The sequence below is a fragment of the Sorghum bicolor genome, chromosome 2 (genome assembly GCF_000003195.3).
Source record: "Sorghum bicolor cultivar BTx623 chromosome 2, Sorghum_bicolor_NCBIv3, whole genome shotgun sequence".
NCBI classification, from domain to species: domain Eukaryota; kingdom Viridiplantae; phylum Streptophyta; class Magnoliopsida; order Poales; family Poaceae; genus Sorghum; species Sorghum bicolor.
Genome location: NC_012871.2, coordinates 76,449,699 through 76,471,438, shown reverse-complemented (window position 1 = coordinate 76,471,438; position 21,740 = coordinate 76,449,699). Strand labels below are relative to the sequence as shown.

Sequence of the window (21,740 nt, the reverse complement as noted above, 5' to 3'; positions counted from 1 at the left end):
GCGCCTTGTCTAGGTCCAAATCCCATGACCTACCTTGCCGCGGATCCCACGGGGTCTGCACCATGGCGGTGTTCGGTTGGAGGGGCTGCAGTGGTGAGCGCGCATGGGTGGCCGTCGTAGGCGCGAGCACAGGTTGCTACAGCCGGCGGCATGGGCACAGACTTCTCCACGCAAGCACTCCTGAAGACCTGGCCGCGCCTCTTCCTCTTCCCATCTGGCCCTCCTTGACATCAACCATGGAGACCGCTTCCTCCATATGGCGGCACCCCTTACCCCCTCCCCACCTGCAGCCGCACCCCCTTCTCCAACGGATATCTTCTTCCCCAACCGGCGGATTTATTGCACAGTGAGTGTCCTGTTCTTTATGGTTTAGGTGGCGTAAGGAAGAGCAATCAGCCGTGTTTTCCACAACCACGGATTCTACTACCTGGGCCTTTTACATATTTACCATCGTAACGGTTGTCTCTCACCCGATTATCACTCTTATAATGTGCCATACATATTTACCATCTTTAAGCGATAACTCTTACATTTAGACCACATTTGCACATGTGGCAGCCCAGACCGACTGACATGGTGGTGCTGACTCAGCATGGGCAGGCGAAATGACGATGCTGCCCCTGGCCTCATTTTCTTCTAAACACAGCAGCATAAAAACTCATCTATTGATAAAAAAACACAGCAACATAAAAAAAACACAGCAGATCCTTATGTTATGTTGCTATTTGTGTGCAAATGAAATATGTTGCTGTATTTTTTTTATCAATAGAGAGGTTTTTATGCTGCTGTGTTTAGAAGAAAATGAGGCCAGGGGCAGCATCGTCATTTCGCCTGCCCATGCTGAGTCAGCACCACCATGTCACTCGGTTTGGGCTGCCACATGTACAAATGTGGTCTAAATGTAAGAGTTATTGCTTAAAGATGGTAAATATGTATGGCACATTATAAAAGTGATAATCAGATGAGAGGCAACCGTTATGATGGTAAATATGTAAAAGGCCCCTACTACCTAGGTGCTATATTAGATCTCAATTTTTCTTCTGTCTATCATATATTAACTCTAGACTTAATTTAGTTTGGTTTCTCCAACTAATGTAGGAGATGGCAGAGTGGAAAGCCAGATACTAGGAGAAGTTTGGCTTCGTGTTTATGATTTGTGCCTCTCAGAGGACTGCACCTGAGCCTGGGTAAGCTAAGGTATGTTTTCTGACAAATTTCTACTTCCAAAATGGCCTAAAACTTACAGAATTATGTTTGGATGCTTGCGATTGTCCTTACCTGTGACTTGGGTAATGAGCTCATGTATTGTTTCATTGTCTAACTTAAAACAGCCATATATTGTTGTTTAGGAATTGATTATATATAAGAAGACCATTCCTCCGTATATCTATAGGTTTGTTATTAAAATAAAAACTCCGCCATATGGAGGAATTTTTTAGGCTTACCTTCTTATCAGCTAGATTTTGTAAGATGCAGCTTACTTCATTCATGCATGGATCGTTGCTGCATGAATACAAGGCCTCACAGATGTCGCTGCTGACACTTGTGAATGCTATAATCCTATAACAACTTTTTTATTTTATATGATTTTTATAAGAACGAATAAATAGTGTTCAAATTGATTTCATTTGAGTGGAGTGAGTATAAGAAAAAAATCAGGAAAAGGGAGGCATTTGTATTATCATCTCCCCTGTACTATGCAGCAGCCACCCAGAAGATGTAGGAAACCTTTAACACCATGCCAACACACTAAGAAGGTTAGTTTTAAATGGGAACCCTGGTCACAGCTGCTGCAGTGAAATTCAATTAGCTCCTGTGTGCTCAGATCAAATACAAAGAAACTTCTTCCCAGTTCTCTCTTCTGTTTTATTTTTCCATGGATGCTGAGGAAAGATGGAAAAAAAATAGCACACAGGTAATAAGGTCTTGCAGGTTCTTTATGTATTGACAATTTGGCTTGGGTACGTAGTTGGGTGTCCTCTCACCTTCAGCTAATTATCTTGTTGCTGTACTATTTTTATCACATAGTTAGTGCTTAATCCCCATAGGTACATATAACTACAAGTGGTGCTTACCGGATTTAAGGGGCTTTGAAGTCTGAAAAAAGATATTCTAATGAATTATAACTCAGTTAATGCCCAGTGCCTATTTTGTCATTGTCCAGATCAAGTAATGTTGTTTTCACCGTTCCTCTGAAACTAGCTTCATGGATGCAGACTGCTGAGTGATGTAAAAATTGGTAGATCCATGTAGAGAATTCTGTATTCATGGTACAAAGATCCTACTATATCTACGTGAATCGAGAATAGTGTTTAGATTTCTGGTAGATAAGAGTAAATTGCTTTCAAATTAAGTTATGGTTATTTTCGAAGGAGCTGTGTTTGACTTATTTTGTTGCCTTAATGCACATTTTGTTGGTTCCATCTTCTGAAAAGCACATGACTGAAGAATATCCTTAAAACTTACTTTTTATTCCATGAATAAGTCTTTATTTTTGTAGAGTTTATTAAGATATTTGGAATTTGCCAGCATTGGCTTATAACCATTTTTATCGCATGTTCTATTGCAGCTGATGTTTTGCATGGCTCTCACAAGCCAAAACTTTTTTTTTTGTTTATACTGATGCTTGCATTGTAGTACTAACGTGAACTTGACAAAGATGTTAGTTGCCATTGTAGGTCACCAGTGGCTTGCAACAACTTCCTGATGCTTCTTGCAGAGATTGTGCAGGTCATGCTAGACAAGTGCTATATTTTGCAGGAGTCATAAGGTAGCATCAAGGTAAAAAAAGAAAATTGTATTTGTAGTGCATTTTGGAGTATTCCATCAGAGTGATTCAATCCTACATCCTACTTCAAGAATGTTATTCTCACGTACCATTTGATAATGTGTAGCAGCCTGCCAATGTAATTATATCCTTTTGATTCAAGGTAAAAAAAGAAAATTGTATTTGTAGTGCATTTTGGAGTATTCCATCAGAGTGATTCAATCCTACATCCTACTTCAAGAATGTTATTCTCACGTACCATTTGATAATGTGTAGCGGCCTGCCAAGGTAATTATATCGTTTTGATAATGTGAAGTTGTGTTCTTCTTTTAAAAATGTAAGGGGCTGAATTTTCTCATTACTGTTAAGATAGAGATAATTATAAGAAAAATAGAAAAAGTCATGTGCAAATCTTTTTCTATTTGGAATAGTTTCATACATACATTTTTAAAGATTTTGCCTCATCTTTTAATTTATTTCAGTTACCTTTTTTTTTACAACTTTGACATTTGTGTAGCTATTTTAGTTACCCAAGTTGGGTTCTCCTGAGATCTCCAAGTTTCCAACAGTGGTTAATATTGCTATTTTTTATCCTTTTAACAAATCCTTTATAGGGGTTAAGCACTCGCTCTTCCATGCTCCAGCAGCTTAAGGAGCATGAGAATGGACTTGTACATGAAAATAACAGACACATCATTTCAAAACCTACCTATCTAACTGTAAACTTCTTGTGGCTATCAATCTCGGGTGTTGTGACCATAACTGATACTGCATTTCTGATGGTGTGGTGGTGAAGCCAAATTGGTGGGAGAGATGACTTGCAGTGTATATTATTAAAATCACAATGTGCATTAATATTTGTATTTACTTGAGCATGTGTACAGTGAAAAACTCAGCAGTCTGAGTTGCACAATGCAAATTTACTTCAGTTAAAACATTAAGCATTCATGCATGAGGAACGACATGTTATGTGTATTTCTTTCCTAGATGGTGGAAGTGTGGAACCCTCTAACCTGTTCAAGAATATATTGTGAAATTTAAAGATTTCATAAAGTTTGTTTTTTAGATTACGCTCTCTGTGATTGTGTTGATTTCATAAAGTTTGTTTTTAGATTAAATATTACTTTAACGTTTAATTTTTACAGTATTATTATCTTATCGTGCGATCTGTATATTTTTAGTACAAAATGTTAGCTATCCCGTAGCAACGCACGGGCACGCTACCTAGTAAATCAAACAATACGAAATTCTGACTAAGTTTTTTAAAAAAATATATATACTGGCATGCATAAGTTCAAGTAAGAGTAAAACTCAAGGTTGGTCTTTAAACTTACCAAGGGGTATTATTGGACAGGTCATTAAACTTGGTTTCAAACTTGGTTTCAGTTCTCATATGCGATCTAACGCTCCCGTACACTGACATGGAATGCTAATTGTGTACTAATAAGGACCCCACATATGAGCTTACATATTTACTAGTCTGTTCGCTTGTCTAAAAAGTCATGGCTGAAGTATTGTTCGCTGATGTATTATGAGAAAAAGATATTACTGGTTGATAGAAAAAATACGGCTTATAAGACAAACAAAATACGGCTATAAGACAAACAAACAGTTTAAACTCCCCCCAAAACGTAAATTTTGGGTCCTAGACGGTCCTAGAACTTGGCGAGATGTGTGGCCTCGGTTCCATGTACATGTACCCAGTCGCGCTGCCGCTCACGCCTCCCATTGTGTAGATCAAAGCAGTGGACTGAACTTCAAAATATGCACCGACACTTATATATAATTTCATCTTCATTGGACCTGTATGAGAAAGATGTAATTTATCAAAGGAACGAGCCCAGAACATGATTAATATGCACCTGCAATTTTATATAAAATTATTTAAACATTGTAACGACTTCAAATAAAAAACTCAAAAGTACAACTTTCTAGATCTTATCAAGAGCTATAATTTCCACTACAAATTTCATCACTCCAAAACCGTCCTGGCGTAATCTAGTGAGCGGGCCAAAACTTATTCCAAAACACCAGCCCACTATTGTAATGATTGGGCCGGATTCGACCTATCCCAAACATGCCCACTTGAGCCCAAACTCAATATCCCAGCCCACCGCGAGATTTGCCAGGGCAGTGAACCGCGAGGATTACCCAGTGCCAGTGGCTCCCCCTCCCTTCGTCTCCTCCTCCATGGTCGTCCGCCATCACCGACGCACCGCAAAGCTTTCGGTGCCATTGTTCGTCGCTAGGACGTTATAGTCGATCGACAATCAAATCATATACTTACTTAGTAGTCTGTTCCACGGTGTCACTGTGCGCGGCTGCTTGGTGTGGCGTTGTCCTTTATCAGATTCTGATTCTGGCATGTTCATTCGTTCGTCTTGCTCTAGGGCTACCAGGTTAGTGTCCCGGCCAGTGGTGGTACGTTTGCATCATCATTGCTGCAGCCAAAAGAGAAAGGAACCAATGACTCAACCACACAATTGCGTTGCTTAACAGTTCAGAAAAGTGGCATATGTACTACACGCCTTATTATTACAGGATTTCCTATATATTTGCCTTGTCCTACTTGCTTTAGTACCCATCATCATAGACTCCTACTGGTAGTTCCTAGTAGTACTTATTATGTTTTCTTTTTATTCATTCATGCTTTCTTTCTTTCTTTCTTTCTTTCTTTCTTTCTTTCTTTCTTTTATTCATTCATGCTATGTATTATATATGTGTGATATCTGAAGAGCGACGACAAACCCAGGAAACAACCTCAAGTGCGGACTGCGGCATATATATTTATCAGGATGATTTCTACATTCAGTATATATATCTCATGTTTTCGTTTATACGTTTTGTCCACAATGGAAAAAAGAAAACCGTCTTCTAGTTGCTTTCCTCGGTCAGAATTATGTGCTAGCTCTTATAAGAATTTTCAACATATGCAAGCGCTTTCAAAAGAGAAACAGAAGAATCTTCGACCTGTTTGAGTGTATGACAAATGGTTAGCCATCATAAATAGATGCATGAATATGATTAGTAGCCCACCATGGTTAGGCATGGCGCGCTCACCATGCATTCACCCGTCTGGAAAATTCTTTGTTATGTGAAAGCACGAGAGACAAATAATCTCTCCAGCTTGTCCTTTTCATTGCAACATGCAAATTAAAAATCGATCAGCTGGCAATAGAATGGAACGTGCTAGTAGCACCCTGCTCCGGTTAATAGCTGCACAGGGACTTATAGGACAGAGCTAGGGAGAATTAAACAAGAACAATCATGGAGTTAGGAGTGCCATGATAGGCACTTGTATACTGCTGCATCGTACTGCTCTGCGTGCACAGGAGGGAGTGAACAGATTCTTGGTATGATTCTTGTCTTGGGTAGGAGACCAGCCAGTTTATTTTAATTTGGCTATCGTGCTTTGGGCAATAATTGTGGCAGCAGCTTCTGTGGCTCTCAGTGATTTGGGAGATTTTTATATGTTTTTATCTTTGTTTATTTGTTAATTAATCCTAATTGCTTACTTCAGGTGAAAGCACCAGGAAGAGAAGGCCACTTCTGCATCGCCGGCTCCTGGTTTTGGAGATTAAAAACAAACAATGTTAGGTTAGGTGTATTTCTTCTCTACCTTGCAGTGCAGTTTGCAAGTCAGACCTTTTCGTCTTATAATTATTTTCCCCCGAAACTAATGAAATTTTATATATTGAGACGCATCCACCACTATATATTTTCTGGTTTTGGTCAAACTGGATGGCTAACGTGATTTGTTTGCATAGTTAGTATGTTCGTAATAATAGACAGGTGTTCCAAAAAAAAAAAACTGCCATTCTTATCTGTACACATTAATACATTACTATTGATTGTCCTACTAGTCAAGAACAACCCATTACAGATAGATCCTGAACTGTGTCGTTGTTTTCGGAAAGGCTTGTTTACACAATGGTGAAAGCTTAGTTGCTTGTCATTTTTTGGAGTGAATGATGTAATACCGAGGCCTGAAATATAAAGTAGAGCAGATATTTTGCATTGCAGTCGTCAGTTGGCGAGTGATTCAGACAGGTAACATTTGAGAAGGGAAGTCCAACGTTTGGGAGGGTCCATTAGATTCCTATTGTCCCTAATAGTTGTCGCTGTTAGTGGACGATTAGTCTAAGTCGCCGAAAATGACTTGATCGCTACCTGCCGCTTCGTGACATCATAGGAGGTACCGAGCTAGCGCTAGGGTAATAGGGATTGGGCCATACCAATTTGCAGAAACTTCTGGGAAATTAATTAAAGATTCCACGTTCGTTGTCTGAACTCTGAAGACGCTGCATCCTCAGGCATTTGGGGTCGTCAGTCATCCTTCTTGTTTTTTTTCCTCTCTCTGTTCATCATCATACATATTAGTATTTTGACTGAAGAAAAATAGAATGCAAGTTAGCACACTTTCATGAGAAACAGGTGCATGCTTTGACCTGCTGTTTTATTTATTTTTCTTTGTCAGAGCCAATTATATAGTATAAAATAAAAACCATGTGTGTATGTCTTTGTTTTTGGCAGAGGTCTACTACACTCCAGAGGAGAGCCATATACCATGGCCCTATGCATGTAACCTGACTAGAAATTAAGATTTCCAACTCATCGTCGAATAAGAATAATAGTGCAAGTAGTACCAAATTTTTTATGCAATAATGACATGACATTGATGATTCACGAGGTGTGGTGGCGAGCGGCGGGAAGGTCAGTCTCCGGTGGATACACCAACAAACACCAAGGGGAGCATCGGAGCATGCGATGTGTCGAGCTGCCGTAGGATCTGGGCCCACGGTATCAGGAGGCGGAGGCCCAGTGGTGCCACCTGGATGATGCAAGGGGCAGAGTTGTTCAGGGCCAAGCAAAACAAGCTCATCGATCGGATCGTTTTCTTTTTTATTTTGTTTTTATTTTATTTTATTTTATTTTATGATGAGCTGCATGCGTGCGCGACAGGAGCCGGCCGTTCCATGGAGTGGCGGACTCCACCACAACTTGTGTGGCCTATAAACAGTAAGTAAACTACAAACACCAGGGATCAGCGAGAGTTACTGGGGTTTACTATTTGGATTCATGCTGCATAGCAATGAGGTTGAAACTTGTGAACAGGGCATGGTCCCAAAAAACCAGTGACTGGCAAATAAAAAGCCTAAGTTGTTGGTGATGTTTAAATCCAAGTAAACTAGGATTCTCGTTTCTTGTCATCCGGTTGTGGCAAAAGCATGGAACCTGCCCGCGGCACGCAGTTTGTTTGCAGCAGCGCATACCGATTCCAGAATGGGGTCGGCCTGTTTCGTCCGTTAGTCCAGCCCTGACAAATTAAAGCCGCCAAAGAATAATAATGGCGACCCGCGACGACGCTGTCACGGTCGTCACGGTCACGGCGACGGGCGGGACCGGCACCGCCACCGCCACCGCCACCGGCCGTGTGGGAGACGGTTCGATCGAACAAACCTGTAACAGCAGAGTGTTGTAGCGGGTCCCAGAGCGCCACCGCAGACCGCAGGGGCAAATGAGGGCAGGGCTCCGCCCATGCGCAGGCCACGTGGGTGAAAGCTCTCCTGCTTCCTCACGAGTGGAGTGTGAGATGACGTCTTCCCTTGCGTCCTCTCCTGCGTTCAGGAAAAGGAAAGGAGCGGAGTAGGGCATTTCACTTTGCTTGTTGGGGGAAGGTCTTGTTTAGTTCTATTTTTTTTTTGGTTTTTGATATTTTAGTATTTTTATTTTAATTTCGTAAATATTATCCAATTATGGACTAAATAGATTCAAAAAATTTATCTCACGATTTACAATTAAACTGTGTAATTAGTTTTTATTTTCGTCTATATTTAGTGCTCGATGTGACAGGAATTTTGAAAAGTTTTTAGTTTTTGGGTGAACTAAACAAGGCCGTGGAGATGAAAATTTTGTGAGTGTCACATCAGATATATGTCGGAAGGATGTCGGGTGGGGTTTTTAGAAACTAATAAAAAACAAATTACATAGCTCGTCTAGAAACTGTAATACAAATCTATTAAACATAATTAATCTGTCATTAGCACATGTGAGTTACTATAGCACTTAAGGCTAATCATGGACTAAATAGGCTTAAAAGATTCGTCTCGCGATTTTCAACCAAACTGTGTAATTAGTTTAATTTTTTTTATCTACATTTAATGTTTTATGCATGTGTCCAAAGATTCGATGAGATGGATGAAAAAAATTTTAGATGGGGAACTAAACAGGGCCTAAGGACGGCCTTGATTATCTTGTGAGATTGGGACATACAGTATAACTATTGTTTTCTTTAACCTATATAATTATTGGTTGGTGCTCTTGATTACAATCGCTCGAGAAGCTTCTAATGGCCACTCAAAGCTATCATTATTCATTACAGAGAAAGCAAGGTATCTACGTACCATTTCATTTCTACTACTTCTATATTTATTTCATTTCAGGTGTTTGATTTTTTTTTAGTATTGTTCACACGACATATAATTTGGTCATTGTTTGGTTATTAATTGTGAGAAAACATAAGTGACCTCTTCCCTTTAATTGTACTCCCTCCATCCCAAATTGTAAGTCGTTTGACTTTTTTTACCCCAAGTTTGACCACTCGTCTTATTCAAAAAATTTGTACCAATATAGTCAAATTTAAGTCATTTTTGAAGAACTTTTATTAATAAACCAATACACAACAAAAAAAGTGATATTTTGTACAAAACTTTGAATAAAACGAGTAGTCAAATTTGATATTAAAAAAGTCAAACGACTTACAATTTGGAATGGATTGAGTATTATATTATACTCGTGAAAATCCAAACACTTGAAATATAGGATCTCACTTTCATTTCAAGGAAAGAAAAATGAAGACAAAAAAAGAAGAGACAAGAAGGGAAGAAAAAAAAAGAGAAAGAAAGAAAGAAAGAAAGAAGATGCAACGTACCACCTACCATAGATAGCAGTGTGGTGGGACTTCCGGAGGCGACTGCTGCCGGACGAGTAGGGAATGCGTGCGCCTTGTTTAGTTCACTCTGAAAACTAAAAAGTTTTTAAGATTTTTTGTCACATCGAATTTTTCGACACATGCATGAAGCATTAAATATAGATGAAAATAAAAACTAATTGCACAGTTTACCTGTAAATTACGAGACGAATCTTTTGATCCTAGTTAGTCTATAATTGAACAATATTTGCCACAAACAAACGAAAGTGCTACAGTAGCGAAATTCAAAATCTTTTCACATCTAAACAAGGCCTCCTTGACACCAGAAGGTGACGTCGCATTCATCTCTGTCGTCTGGAGAATTCTTTTCTTCGCACCCCATGCAGATGGTCCCAGAATCCTTCTCTTTGCACTGCCGATCGCCGATGCTTAAAAGAGAAACACATCTTCTACTACCTCAGTTGTCAGCACTTCCGCAACGTCTGTGTTTACGTTCCCGAATCCAACAAGACGAGACTGAGAGATTAATTTGTAGCTCGCGCGGTTCGTGGACATGCATGCCATCGGCATATATTTCAGCTCGATTGATGCATGCATGATGGATAGATTAATAACACTATTCGTTAATTTGTTGCAAAACATTACTGAATAATTAATATATTCGACAAATAAGTTTGAGCAAACAAAGCCATTGTAGCACGTTTAAATTCGTGTATGTACAGGACCCGATCGAGGTTAACCGGGCGTGCTGGCCTAACATCAACGAGTACGTAGCACGTCGTAGCTGCTTATTATTCGCGATGGGGACACGTGGCGACACACCGCGCGCGTGCACTGCATGCACCATACTGTACTATATTGTCCCGGCCGGGCGCCGCTGAGGTCACGCACCCCACGGCGGCGGGTCGATCGACGAGGACCCAATTTGCCGTGACGTGGCGAGTAGGATAGGATGTGAAAGGAAGGTAGCCAGCCACTGGTTGGGCGGCTGGACGGACGACGTTCCTGCGGCGCGCGGGCTATATATATATATATATGTAGCAGCTATAGTATATATATATGACACATTACCATATACGAGACTCGATCGTAATAACAAATTACAGAGCGATCGAGAAGGGGCAACGAATTGAAACAGCTAGCTAGCTGGACATTACTAGACGAGATGGATGTGCATGCATGCGGCTGCTGATAATAAACGTGTGGACATTACTAGACGAGTTATATATTACGTAACTCGTAATATATAACAAATTACACAGAGCGAGAAGCAACGAATTGAAACTACAGCTAGCTAGCTGCTGGACATTAGCTAGACGAGACGTGCATGCGGCTGCTGTTAATAAACGTGTGAACTGTCTCGCCCAACAGTTGCTTGCTGCCGACTAGCCTAGGAGTACTATTATTAGTTGGTTCTTCAAATGTGCTAGCTAATTAGTAAGTCAATCGCGGAAAAGCTAAACTGTACGTCTCGTTCGTTTTGCACGCACCCATTATTACCCAGTCTAGTCGTCGTCCCCTGACCACGACGTGTCTCGATCCCTTGTTGCCTTTGTTGGTGATGATGCCTACTCCTGGGTAAAGTTTTTTTTTTTTTTGACCTTGAGGGCATATGCTCTCACTTTTCTACTCATTGGATTCGCTTTGAGAAGTGTGCAAACACACATCTCAATGCAAAACTGCTTTGAGATATGTGTTTGCACACTTCTAAAAGCGAATCCAATGCGTAGGAGAGTAAGGGCATATGCCCTTAAGGGTAAAAAACTGCGTCGGCCTACTCCTACGTACACCACCGTTGGCGGTCGAGTTTAAGGCCCTGTTGTTACTCACCTAAAATTTTTTTATCCATCCCATCGAATCTTTGGACACATGCATACAACATTAAATATATATTAAAAAATAAAATAATTACACAGTTTGGTTGAAAATCGCGAGACGAATCTTTTAAGCCTAGTTACTTCATGATTAGCCTTAAGTGCTACAGTAACCCACATGTGCTAATGATAGATTAATTATACTTAATAGATTTGTCTTGCAGTTTTCTGACGAGTTATGTAATTTGTTTTTTTATTAGTTTCTAAAAATCTTTTCCGACATCCTTCCGACACATTCGATGTGACACCTAGAAATTTTCATCCTCAATTTAAAGGAACAAGGCGGGCGGCGAGCTGTTTCGCTTTGGTTTTTTGCTCCTCATCTCGGCTTGGGCATTGTTTACTTCCACCCAAAAACGTAAATTTTTTTAAAATTTTCCGTCACATCATATCTTTAGAAATATGCATGGAGTATTAAATATAGACGAAAATAAAGACTAATTGCACAGTTTAGTCGAAATTGACGAGACGGATCTTTTGAGTCTAGTTAGTCCATAGTTGGACAATAACTACCACAAACAACCGTACGTGCTACAGTGTTGCGAAATTTTTTGGCCGAGGAACTAAACACGGCCTTGGCCTCTGCTCTGCAGTCTGCACATGTGCCTCATTTCTGATTTGCCGGAGGCCACTTTCGATCAAACCAATTCGTTTTTCTCCTCAGACCCACCGAGACGCGTCACGACTCACCCCCCCTGCCACCAGCTAGCCATGCATTGCTTTTAACACCACAGCTCACGGTCACGGGTGCTGCACGCCTGCACAATTACAGTACAATTTAGGAGCGGTACTCATCACGGTAGTAACGGCCACAAGTTAACGGCAGCAGAGCACACACCAGACAGACACCAGACACCTGCCACTGCCAGCCAACAATTATTGGTGGGCCCGCCCGGCCCCACCCGCCTCCTCCTAATTATAGGGTGGCTTGATTGAACGGAACGGGTCCAGGATTTTTAACCGATGGGTCCCACTGGCCACGCCGAACCACGGGTAGCAGCGAACGGTGGGCAGGCCACTGCGCGACAGAATATCTGCAGCTCAGCTCACCTCCGGACGGGGATTCCCAGCCAAGTGCACGCCGCCCGGCGCCATATAACACCAAGAACCGGGGTCGGGAGAGAGAGAGAGAGGAATCCGCCTTCTTCTGCTTCTGCTTCTGCCTGCCTGCCTGCCGCACACCGCAGCTGCCGCTCCCACCACACCCATCGCAACAACTCCGCATCTGCATCTCAGCAGCCTCATCGCCGTCGGCCGCCCTGCAGCACCGAGTCCTGCCACCGCCATCGATCGATCTCTTCTTCCGGTGCCACCAGCAAGCCAAGGGAAGGATTCGGCATCTCCTTCGATCCGTCCCGGCTGCCGTCTTGAGTCCTCACCGGATCGGATCTGGTACGTACCATCTTCTACTCCTCGCTTCCTTGCGCCGTGCTCCTCGATTCTGTTTTTTATTAGTAACTTGCTTAGACTTAGATTCATAATCTACGCTTCCGTACGTTTGTTTAGATTCATAGTGACCGTTTTGAATTTTACTAAGTCGACTTGCCTCGATCCATGCTCCACGCTTCTGAACGTTTGTTTAGACTCAGGCCTTGTTTACTTCCCAAAAAAATTTGCAAAATTTTTCAGATTCCCCGTCACATCGAATCTTTAGACGTATGCATAAAGTATTAAATATAGACAAAAATAAAAACTAATTACACAGTTTGGTCGGAATTGACGAGACGAATCTTTTGAGCCTAGTTAGTCTATGATTGGACAATATTTATCAAATACAAACGAAATTAGCACTATTCACGTTTTGCAAAATATTTTGGAACTAAACAAGGCCTCATATAAAAAAGACGTTTTTTTTAAAAAACTAAAAAGTCGAACTGCGAGTAGTGTATGTGCATAGGAATTCAGAAGAGGAGAACAACATGATGGACTCGAGTTGTTTCTTTAGAACTGTATTTAATTTCTTTAATTTTTAATGCTATGTCCATGATTATATAAATATAAATATCTGATGAGAAATTGAATTCGACGACGCAGCGGTACTACAAATAGATATAGTTTCCCTGCAAGATTTACATTAGATAAGATTAGATTAAGGATGCCATGCCATGGCTCTCGTACGGGGCTTTTTTTTGGGTCTATTCTCAAATGTTCTAGTCTTGTGGGAGTGAGAATTTTTTAGATCAGAGGTGGAAGAAATTCGCTTTGCTAAGATTAGACAAGCTCTTAAACATCAGCTGAGCTAACTTGTGCATGCATGTCCATGCAAAAAAATATCTGTTCCTTTGCTTCCAACTTCTAATTGTACCCGATTTCTGTTTACTAACAGGTTTTTATATAGTTTTGTGAGCTTATGGCTGATATATTTGTTTTTCTTTCACCTTTTGGCAGTACTGGGTTTTCAACAAGGAGGAGGAAACACCTTAGGGAATGCAGAAAGATGTGCTTGCATGTTGAAGAGCTACCTTGTGAGGGACTTGGCAGGGTAGCACACCATATTGATTCTTTGCCGGCTCTTGATGACCTTGCAGCTCAAGAGTACACGCATCTTCTCCTACTTGTGCTTCCGCACAATGGGGTTCGATGTGGCGGCTCAACCGTCTTCTTAGATCACCATCTTGGGGGAGACGGTTGAAGTCTTCGCACTCTCAGCCTCTTTGCTAGTTCCTTTCCAGTCAAGGATAAGTAAGTGCTCTTTGTGTGCATAGCATACTACGGCACGATGGTGGAACATAAAGGAAATGTTCTCATGCACAAGTATGAGATGGGGAAATTGCTTGGTCAAGGGACCTTTGCCAAGGTTTACCATGCTCGCAACACTAAGACTTCTGAAAGTGTCGCGATCAAGGTGATTGACAAGGACAAGGTTATGAAAGTTGGGCTCATTGATCAAATCAAGAGAGAAATTTCTGTTATGAAGCTTGTAAGACATCCCAATATTGTGCAACTCTATGAGGTCATGGCTACCAAAACCAAAATATACTTTGTGTTGGAGCATGTTAAAGGTGGAGAGCTCTTTAATAAAGTGCAGCGAGGAAGGCTCAAGGAAGATGCAGCGAGGAAGTACTTTCAACAGCTGATTTGCGCAGTGGACTTCTGTCACAGCAGGGGTGTTTATCATCGAGATTTGAAACCAGAAAATCTTTTGCTCGATGAGAATAGCAACCTAAAGGTGTCGGATTTTGGTCTAAGTGCACTTGCTGAATGCCAAAGACAAGATGGCCTGCTCCATACAACCTGTGGCACGCCTGCTTATGTTGCTCCAGAGGTGATTAACAGAAAGGGGTATGATGGTGCAAAGGCCGACATATGGTCCTGTGGGGTCATCCTTTTTGTGCTATTGGCCGGTTATCTTCCATTCCATGACAAGAACTTAATGGACATGTATAAGAAGATTGGGAAAGCAGAGTTCAAATGCCCGTGTTGGTTTTCTACCGATGCCCGGAGGCTTTTGCTAAGGATTCTTGATCCTAACCCCAGCACAAGGATCTCAATGGAAAAAATCATGGAAAATCCATGGTTTAGGAAGGGCTTAGATGCAAAGCTGCTTAGGTATAATTTACAGTCTAAGAATGCCCCTCAGGTAGACAAGAATGCAGATTCTGATTCACTAAGCATCAACATAACAGCAGAGAGCAAGCAACAAGAAGAAAAGAAGCCTACCAACATGAATGCATTTGATATAATATCTCTATCAACTGGTTTGGACCTCTCAGGTTTATTTGAAGAATCTGACAACAAGAGAGAATACAAATTCACATCCACCAACACAAGCTCAACAATCGTATCAAAGATCGAAGATGTTGCGAAGAATTTGCGATTGAAGTTGACAAAAAAGGATGGTGGTTTGTTAAAGATGGAAGCTTCAAAGCCTGGAAGGAAAGGGGTGATGGGTATCGATGCTGAGATATTTGAGGTTAGCCCAAACTTTCATCTTGTGGAGATAAAGAAGACGAATGGCGACACTCTAGAGTATCAAAAGGTCTTGAACCGAGAAATGAGGCCTGCACTAAAGGACATAGTATGGGCTTGGCAAGGTGAGCAATCAAAGCAGCAACAAACTATGATCTAGTGCAACGTTTTATTAGGCAATTTCCAATCTTTCATGTATTTGTGTAGTTCTCACTTTTTCATTATTCATTTTTGTTCCCCTTGTATTATCAACATAAACTTGTGTTATCGTCCAAGGACAGAATTATTTTGAAGTCATGTTTATGCTATTATAAGAGTTTGCTTTAGTGTTGATCTTCTCCTTTATTGAATCCTTGATTGTTGTGATTTTCAACACCAGAAGGTATTTGTTACAGATGTTATCTTGGATACATCTAAGATGTGTCTTTTTATTTATACTAATGTATAACTTTTCAAGTGCCTCTTTGCACCATGATTTTTCAGGCGTTATTTGAGCAATACTATATATCACAAGTTGTAGATAGCGTACAAGTAGGGGTAGAGTTATATGTTTATCAAGTAGGTAGGGGTAGAGTTATATGTTTATCAAGTAGGTAAAATAAAGTGCATTTTATTGACTGGTAGAGTTTATTTTGTGGTTCAAACGCTCCTGTGCTAGATCCATGTATCATTGTTGTTGTTTTTCTGTGAGAGTTCATGACTTTTTCGGATAGCATTGTTAAAACAATCGATATATGTGGTGAATCTTGACAGCTAAGGAACAATAAATGGCATACTTTGAAGCACCAAAGTTTATATTGCACCGCAAACGCATCATACATTATTGTCTTTCTATGTTGGAGTCTTTACCAAATAATCGATATTATTGAAAATGAAGTAGTTCATTTGCATTTGTATGGCGTTAAATGCAAGCGGTAAGTTTACTCTTTCAAAGATCAAACAAAAGTTGTTTACTTAAAAAAAATAAAGAAAAAGAGAAGCTAACTACGACTCGTACTTTTCTTTATGCAATGAGGAAAACATGGTTAACAATTGAAGAATGTAAAAATCATATGGCACAAGTGATCCATCCTCATTAGGTCTTAAATTAATCTCCAACATGTTCGCAAAAAAAAAAAAAAAAAAAAAAATCTCCAACAAGAAGAAAAATAAGTAAATTTCAGAAAAAAGACCGTGGTTGCTCAGCTGTATGGAATCATAGGCGGCAAGTACAACCATTTTTAATTCTACTATGATTATTTTACCTGCATGATTGCTTAGCAAACCCATGATTTGGTTGTTGTTTTGCTTTGCTTTGCTGTGGGCAGGACTATGACACTTCGCCAACCTAACCAGGCCTAAGCATAATTCCAAAAGACGTCTCTTTGCTGAACCAAAATGACGTTTTACCATGCATTTTTTCCCCAGTTTCCTGTGGATCTTCGTAAGAAATAAAGTGATTTCTGGAAGCTTAACTTTCCAAGAAATTCCTGCGTTCTAAAGGGGTCCGAGATGCGTTGAACTGGAATGGAATCAAGCAGTGCATGGAGGTGACAGGGGAGCTTGGCTGCCGACGTCTCACGTCTGCATTCATTGGTGAACCAAACCAGTGGGCTGGGGTGGCTCAGCTTCTTGAAACTGCTTGTTCTGATGCGATGATTGCAGTCTCCCTATCTGGAAAACTATTTATTTTAGCCTAAAACGACTCGCATGTTTTAGAGGTTACAAGGCAACATCATGTTGCTGTCAGGAGTTTGCTCCTGGACTAACATAGAAAGATTGGTAAGGTAGCAAAAGTAGAAATTGGAACTCTCTAGCTTCTAACTTCTCTCTTCTATCCTTGCCCTGCTCTAGCCATTTGCACAATGGAGCACCAGTGATCAATGATGGTTCTTTTCCTCAATGGAAACCTGTGCTTTCAGTTTCAGCCGCGTCCGTTCCGTGCTTTGCATCATGCATCATCAGTTCAGAGTGATTTGAGTGATGCTGGGATGGGAGGGGCGGCAGATCTGCAGCCTTATCGTGCCGGAAGAGTTGGTTGGTAATGGCATGTCCATGTCCATGCTACAGGACTGTCTGGAGCTGAACAAATTACGGAGACAGCCAGCCGAGTGGAACCGTGGAAATTGTTGGGCCGGTCACCAGGAAAGAAGACGGGCTTTGCCACTTCCTACCCGTTCCCAAGACTCCGTTCCGTGTCGACTAAACTTGCTATTGCGGCCTTGTTACGAGCAGACTTCTGGGCTTCAGATTCTCTTTTTTTTAGTGGGCTTCAGATTCTCTTTTTTTTAGTGGGCTTCAGATTCTCTTGGTTCAATCATGTTAGCTTTCAATTTTTTTTTAAGAGAAACCTCTGCTTTTTAGAAAGCAACATGTTTGGATACACACTGGGGATACCAGTATCTCAATCAAGCAAAACAAAATTACAAAGAAAACAACTCAGCTAGCATTAAGCAAAACAGTCAAATCTCAAAGACATCTGTAGGCATCATCGCGCTTGCATTAAAGCTTCTCAACCAGTGTAACATCCTTTTCTTCACCTGGGACACCTTCCATTTATCAGCTTCTTTTAAGGGTAGTAACCATATATGCATTAAAGACAAGGCATTATATAAAATGTCAGTGGGCGCCTTGGGAAATTGTCTCTCAATCGCCATCTTGTTTCGGGTAATCCATAAAGTCCAGGCAAAACCAGCAAAAAGAAACATGAGAACTCGAATTGGAAGAGGCCCCTTGCCATGCAACCAAACTTCTGAAAATTCTTGTAAGAAACGAGGAATATCACCCAAACTAAAAACTTCTTTTATGAACGCCCAAGTCATTCTAGCAAGCACACAATCAAAGAGAATATGGTTTACAGTTTCTAAAACCCCACAGAGACAGCATTTCCCATCTCCTCTCCAACCCCTCTTGGCCAAAGATTGCCCAACTGGCAGTTTGTTGTTGAAAGTTTGCCACAGAAAAAAAAATTATTTTGAGAGGGATTTTGCATTTCCAAATAATCCCAGCAACTCTACTCGGCATACCCCTATTAGATAAAAACCTATACAGAGACTTTAGTTGAGAAAGATTTTGATTTGTCCAGCTCCCAGTGAACTTTATCAGGAACATCATCATCTAAAGACACATGTTGAAGTTCAGTCCATCTTTGAAATTCCTTAGAAGAAAGAGCTCTTCGAAAATCTACAAACCACTCCAACTCAACCCAACAATCAGCCACAGAGCTTTCAATAGGAATTCCCTTTCAATATAAGCTGGCCCAAATCGGCCTTGATTTGATCTTTTCAATATAAGCTGGCCCAAAAGATTCTGTTGGTTGACTGGCCCAAGTTGTGTCTTCGGCTGCCTGCTGCTTCAGGTTTGGCTGGGCTTTTTTCCCCCCCGAAAGAGGTGATTATTGGCTGGGCTTGGTTGACCACATATAGCAAAGAGGGGGAAAAAAGACTTGCAGTGTCGCAGTCAAGCTCCACAGGGCTCCGTTCGCTTCCCAGGAAATCAAGTCCCGGAACCAATCCAACCAAAAATATTCGTGTAATTTGTACAGGAACTATTCCCGCCAGAAAAATCCCTAACCGAACCAGCCCTGTCTCTCCTTGGCACAGTTTTAAGCTGGTCATCCACAGCTCATTATTCAAGGTATCCATCTTAGGCCGAACACATTTTTTTTAACACATGAACTATTTCCCTCAAAAAAACACATGAACTATCAATGGAGTCGTTCCACACGCTGATCTTTTCAAAGTATTTCATAAGTGTGAAATTCAGTACGTTAAACTGTGGGTGGGATTTTGTATTTTTTTTCTTTTTCCTCGTCTAATAAAAATCCGATAAAATTTTTTTGCTGCCTTTCGAAAAAAAGACTTCCGGTTTCCTATCTTGTCTCTTAACAAAAGCTTTTTCTGTCGACAAATGTGAAGAAATCTCTCTCTCTGCTGACCGGAAATCCAGATTCCGTCTTCAAAAGTTGAAGAAATCCCGCCAGCTTTGCCGTGTTCTTTGGTATACAGTGTGCAGCTCAATCACGTATACTAATATAGGAATATATATAAGCATTTGATAAGGTAGGTAGCTTAGCTTCCGTGGATGAATAGAACATGGCAGCATGCATGTGACCATTATTTTCGGCCGACCTAATAAAACAGCGCATGGGGTGTGACTGTGAGCTGTGCATTTCATTCATGCAAGCAGGCAAGCAGTACCGACACCGTACACCGCATTGCCACGGATCCTACCCAACCGGTGACAGACAGACGATGATAACTTAACCCAGCCATGATAATACGGCGGCAGCGTTATCATCACTAATCAGCGAATGAATGAATGCTCGGCTTCAATTTATTTGCTGGTTGATCGCTGCGCTGACCAGCTCCTTCCAAAATCCAAACTCTGGTTCTCTTGCTTCTGTTCTGCATATACTCTGCATTGTTGTTGCAAGCAGCCTTTCGTTGGCTGCCGTGAACTGTCAAAATACAGGGACATATATATCATTTGTTTGGACATTAGAGGAAGAACAAATGAAGCCAAACTCTAATGAATGGAGTAAGCCAAATTAAATACTGATTGGATGGAGATTGTGCTATATTCTTTGCTATTTATTTACCAGTTACTACCATCATATGTTTGGACTTTGAGGAAGTACAAATGAAGCCAAACACTAGCTAGTGAATGAAGCCAGCCAAATACTGATGGACCTTCTACATTTGTTTAGTCTGCGTTGTCAACGTTAACAGTTGTTCTTTATTTCTTTTCCTCTTCCTAAAGTTCAGCAGCATGCCTCCGGGCCTGTTCTACCTACTCTTAAAGTAAAGCGAGTGGTATACTTTTAATTTGAAAAGGGAATTGAGTGGGACAACTACCCGCCTTTGCACACCGCAGGAAACCACTTTGTATTTGATTTGATCTTTATGGAACCATTAAATTGGCCCGTCGCCATCACTTGATCTAATCAGCTCCAATAATCATCAGGCGCACTCATCTTCAAATAGAGCTCCAAGAGAAATGATAATCGCCCTACCATTTTTCCTCCCATTTTCTGCCCTTATGGCCTTATCTCTTGGACATTTTTTTTTAAAATGGTATCATTTGTACTAAACAATGCCCAGTCATAGCTCAGGTTAGCTGACGAGTTACATCCCATTCCCAACCCACATGGACCACATGCATAGCCGCATATATATACAGATCGCAAGCCACTTCATCACCGCAACTTTTTATCAGCTGTTCATCAGCAGCTTATATATGCTGCCACTAAACACATCACATGGGAGACCATGCTACCAGGTATCAGACTATCAGTACACCAGGAATAATCAGCGTTTTGATCGGTGCTCAAAATAATTTTGCCCCGTCATGAGAGGTGAGGTGGCAGATTGATAAGGACTAATGGCTATAGGACAGCACAATAATGCAGCTGCAAGCATCAGAGTTGGGAGGGAAAGGGACCCGTGTGAAGTTGGATGCAGACTGTAGGGCAGCATCTAAAGCGATGTTCAGAGTACTACTGAATACTGATGGCCGGTCCGTTATTACTTCATGTCCTGTTCTAGAGATCGATAGCAGTTTATGTTCGATGTCTCCCTTATAGTCTGCTAATTGCTTGAACACCGTTTGTTTCGTCAACATTGACAACTTCTGTATACAAAATTTTCAGCTAGCTTTGGATTTGTTCTTCTACTACTACCCCTTAAAGTGAATAAGGCGTGGTATATACTCTATTCTGAAAATTGAAGCGAGCGAGCGAGTAGAGTGCCTTGCACAATGCACATATCAGCTGACCCATTGGTTTGCTCATCACCATCATCAGTTGAAAGTATATAATCAAATCCACACATGACAATTCAATAGTTTGTTCACCACTAATATCTAGCTTGCTTGGAAAATTCGTCGACCAGGATCAGGATCAGGATGTCATGTCCTGGTGGATTGATTCAAGAAAGCGTCTTCCCAAGCAAATTCGTCGAGGTTTTGACTCCTTGTTCTTCCTCGTCGGCTGGAGCCTCTGGAAAGAGAGGAATGCGAGGACTTTCGACCGTTCTTCTAGGCAACCGGCGGCTCTTCTTCAGGCCATTCTCGAGGAGGCGTCCCTTTGGGTGGCAGCCGGTTACAAGCCGTTGGGGGAGATCCTCGCCCTGTGACCCCGGTGTCCCCCCTAGTGCAAGTTTGTTGTTTGTAATTTGTGTTCTTGTTGTTGCTTTGGTGTGGTTTGTTGGAGTTTGGGGGTAATCCTTAGATTACCGGCTCCAAAGTTGTTCTAAAACTCTTATTCTCTGCTTAATGAAAT

At 41.2% G+C, this 21,740-nt stretch overlaps 1 protein-coding gene and 1 long non-coding RNA gene across 2 annotated transcripts; both read left to right on the top strand.

Annotated features, from left to right (window-relative positions):
• Positions 26–3,708, top strand: LOC110433068. The gene is made up of 4 exons (XR_002450465.1): positions 26–346; positions 1,099–1,197; positions 2,679–3,055; positions 3,382–3,708. It is a non-coding gene; the product is annotated as an uncharacterized LOC110433068 (long non-coding RNA).
• Positions 12,637–15,814, top strand: LOC110432514 (CBL-interacting protein kinase 2). Its single transcript, XM_021453112.1, has 2 exons — positions 12,637–12,964; positions 13,961–15,814. The coding sequence occupies exon 2, from the start codon at positions 14,292–14,294 to the stop codon at positions 15,639–15,641; it is 1,350 nt and encodes a 449-aa protein (XP_021308787.1). The 5' UTR covers positions 12,637–12,964; positions 13,961–14,291; the 3' UTR covers positions 15,642–15,814.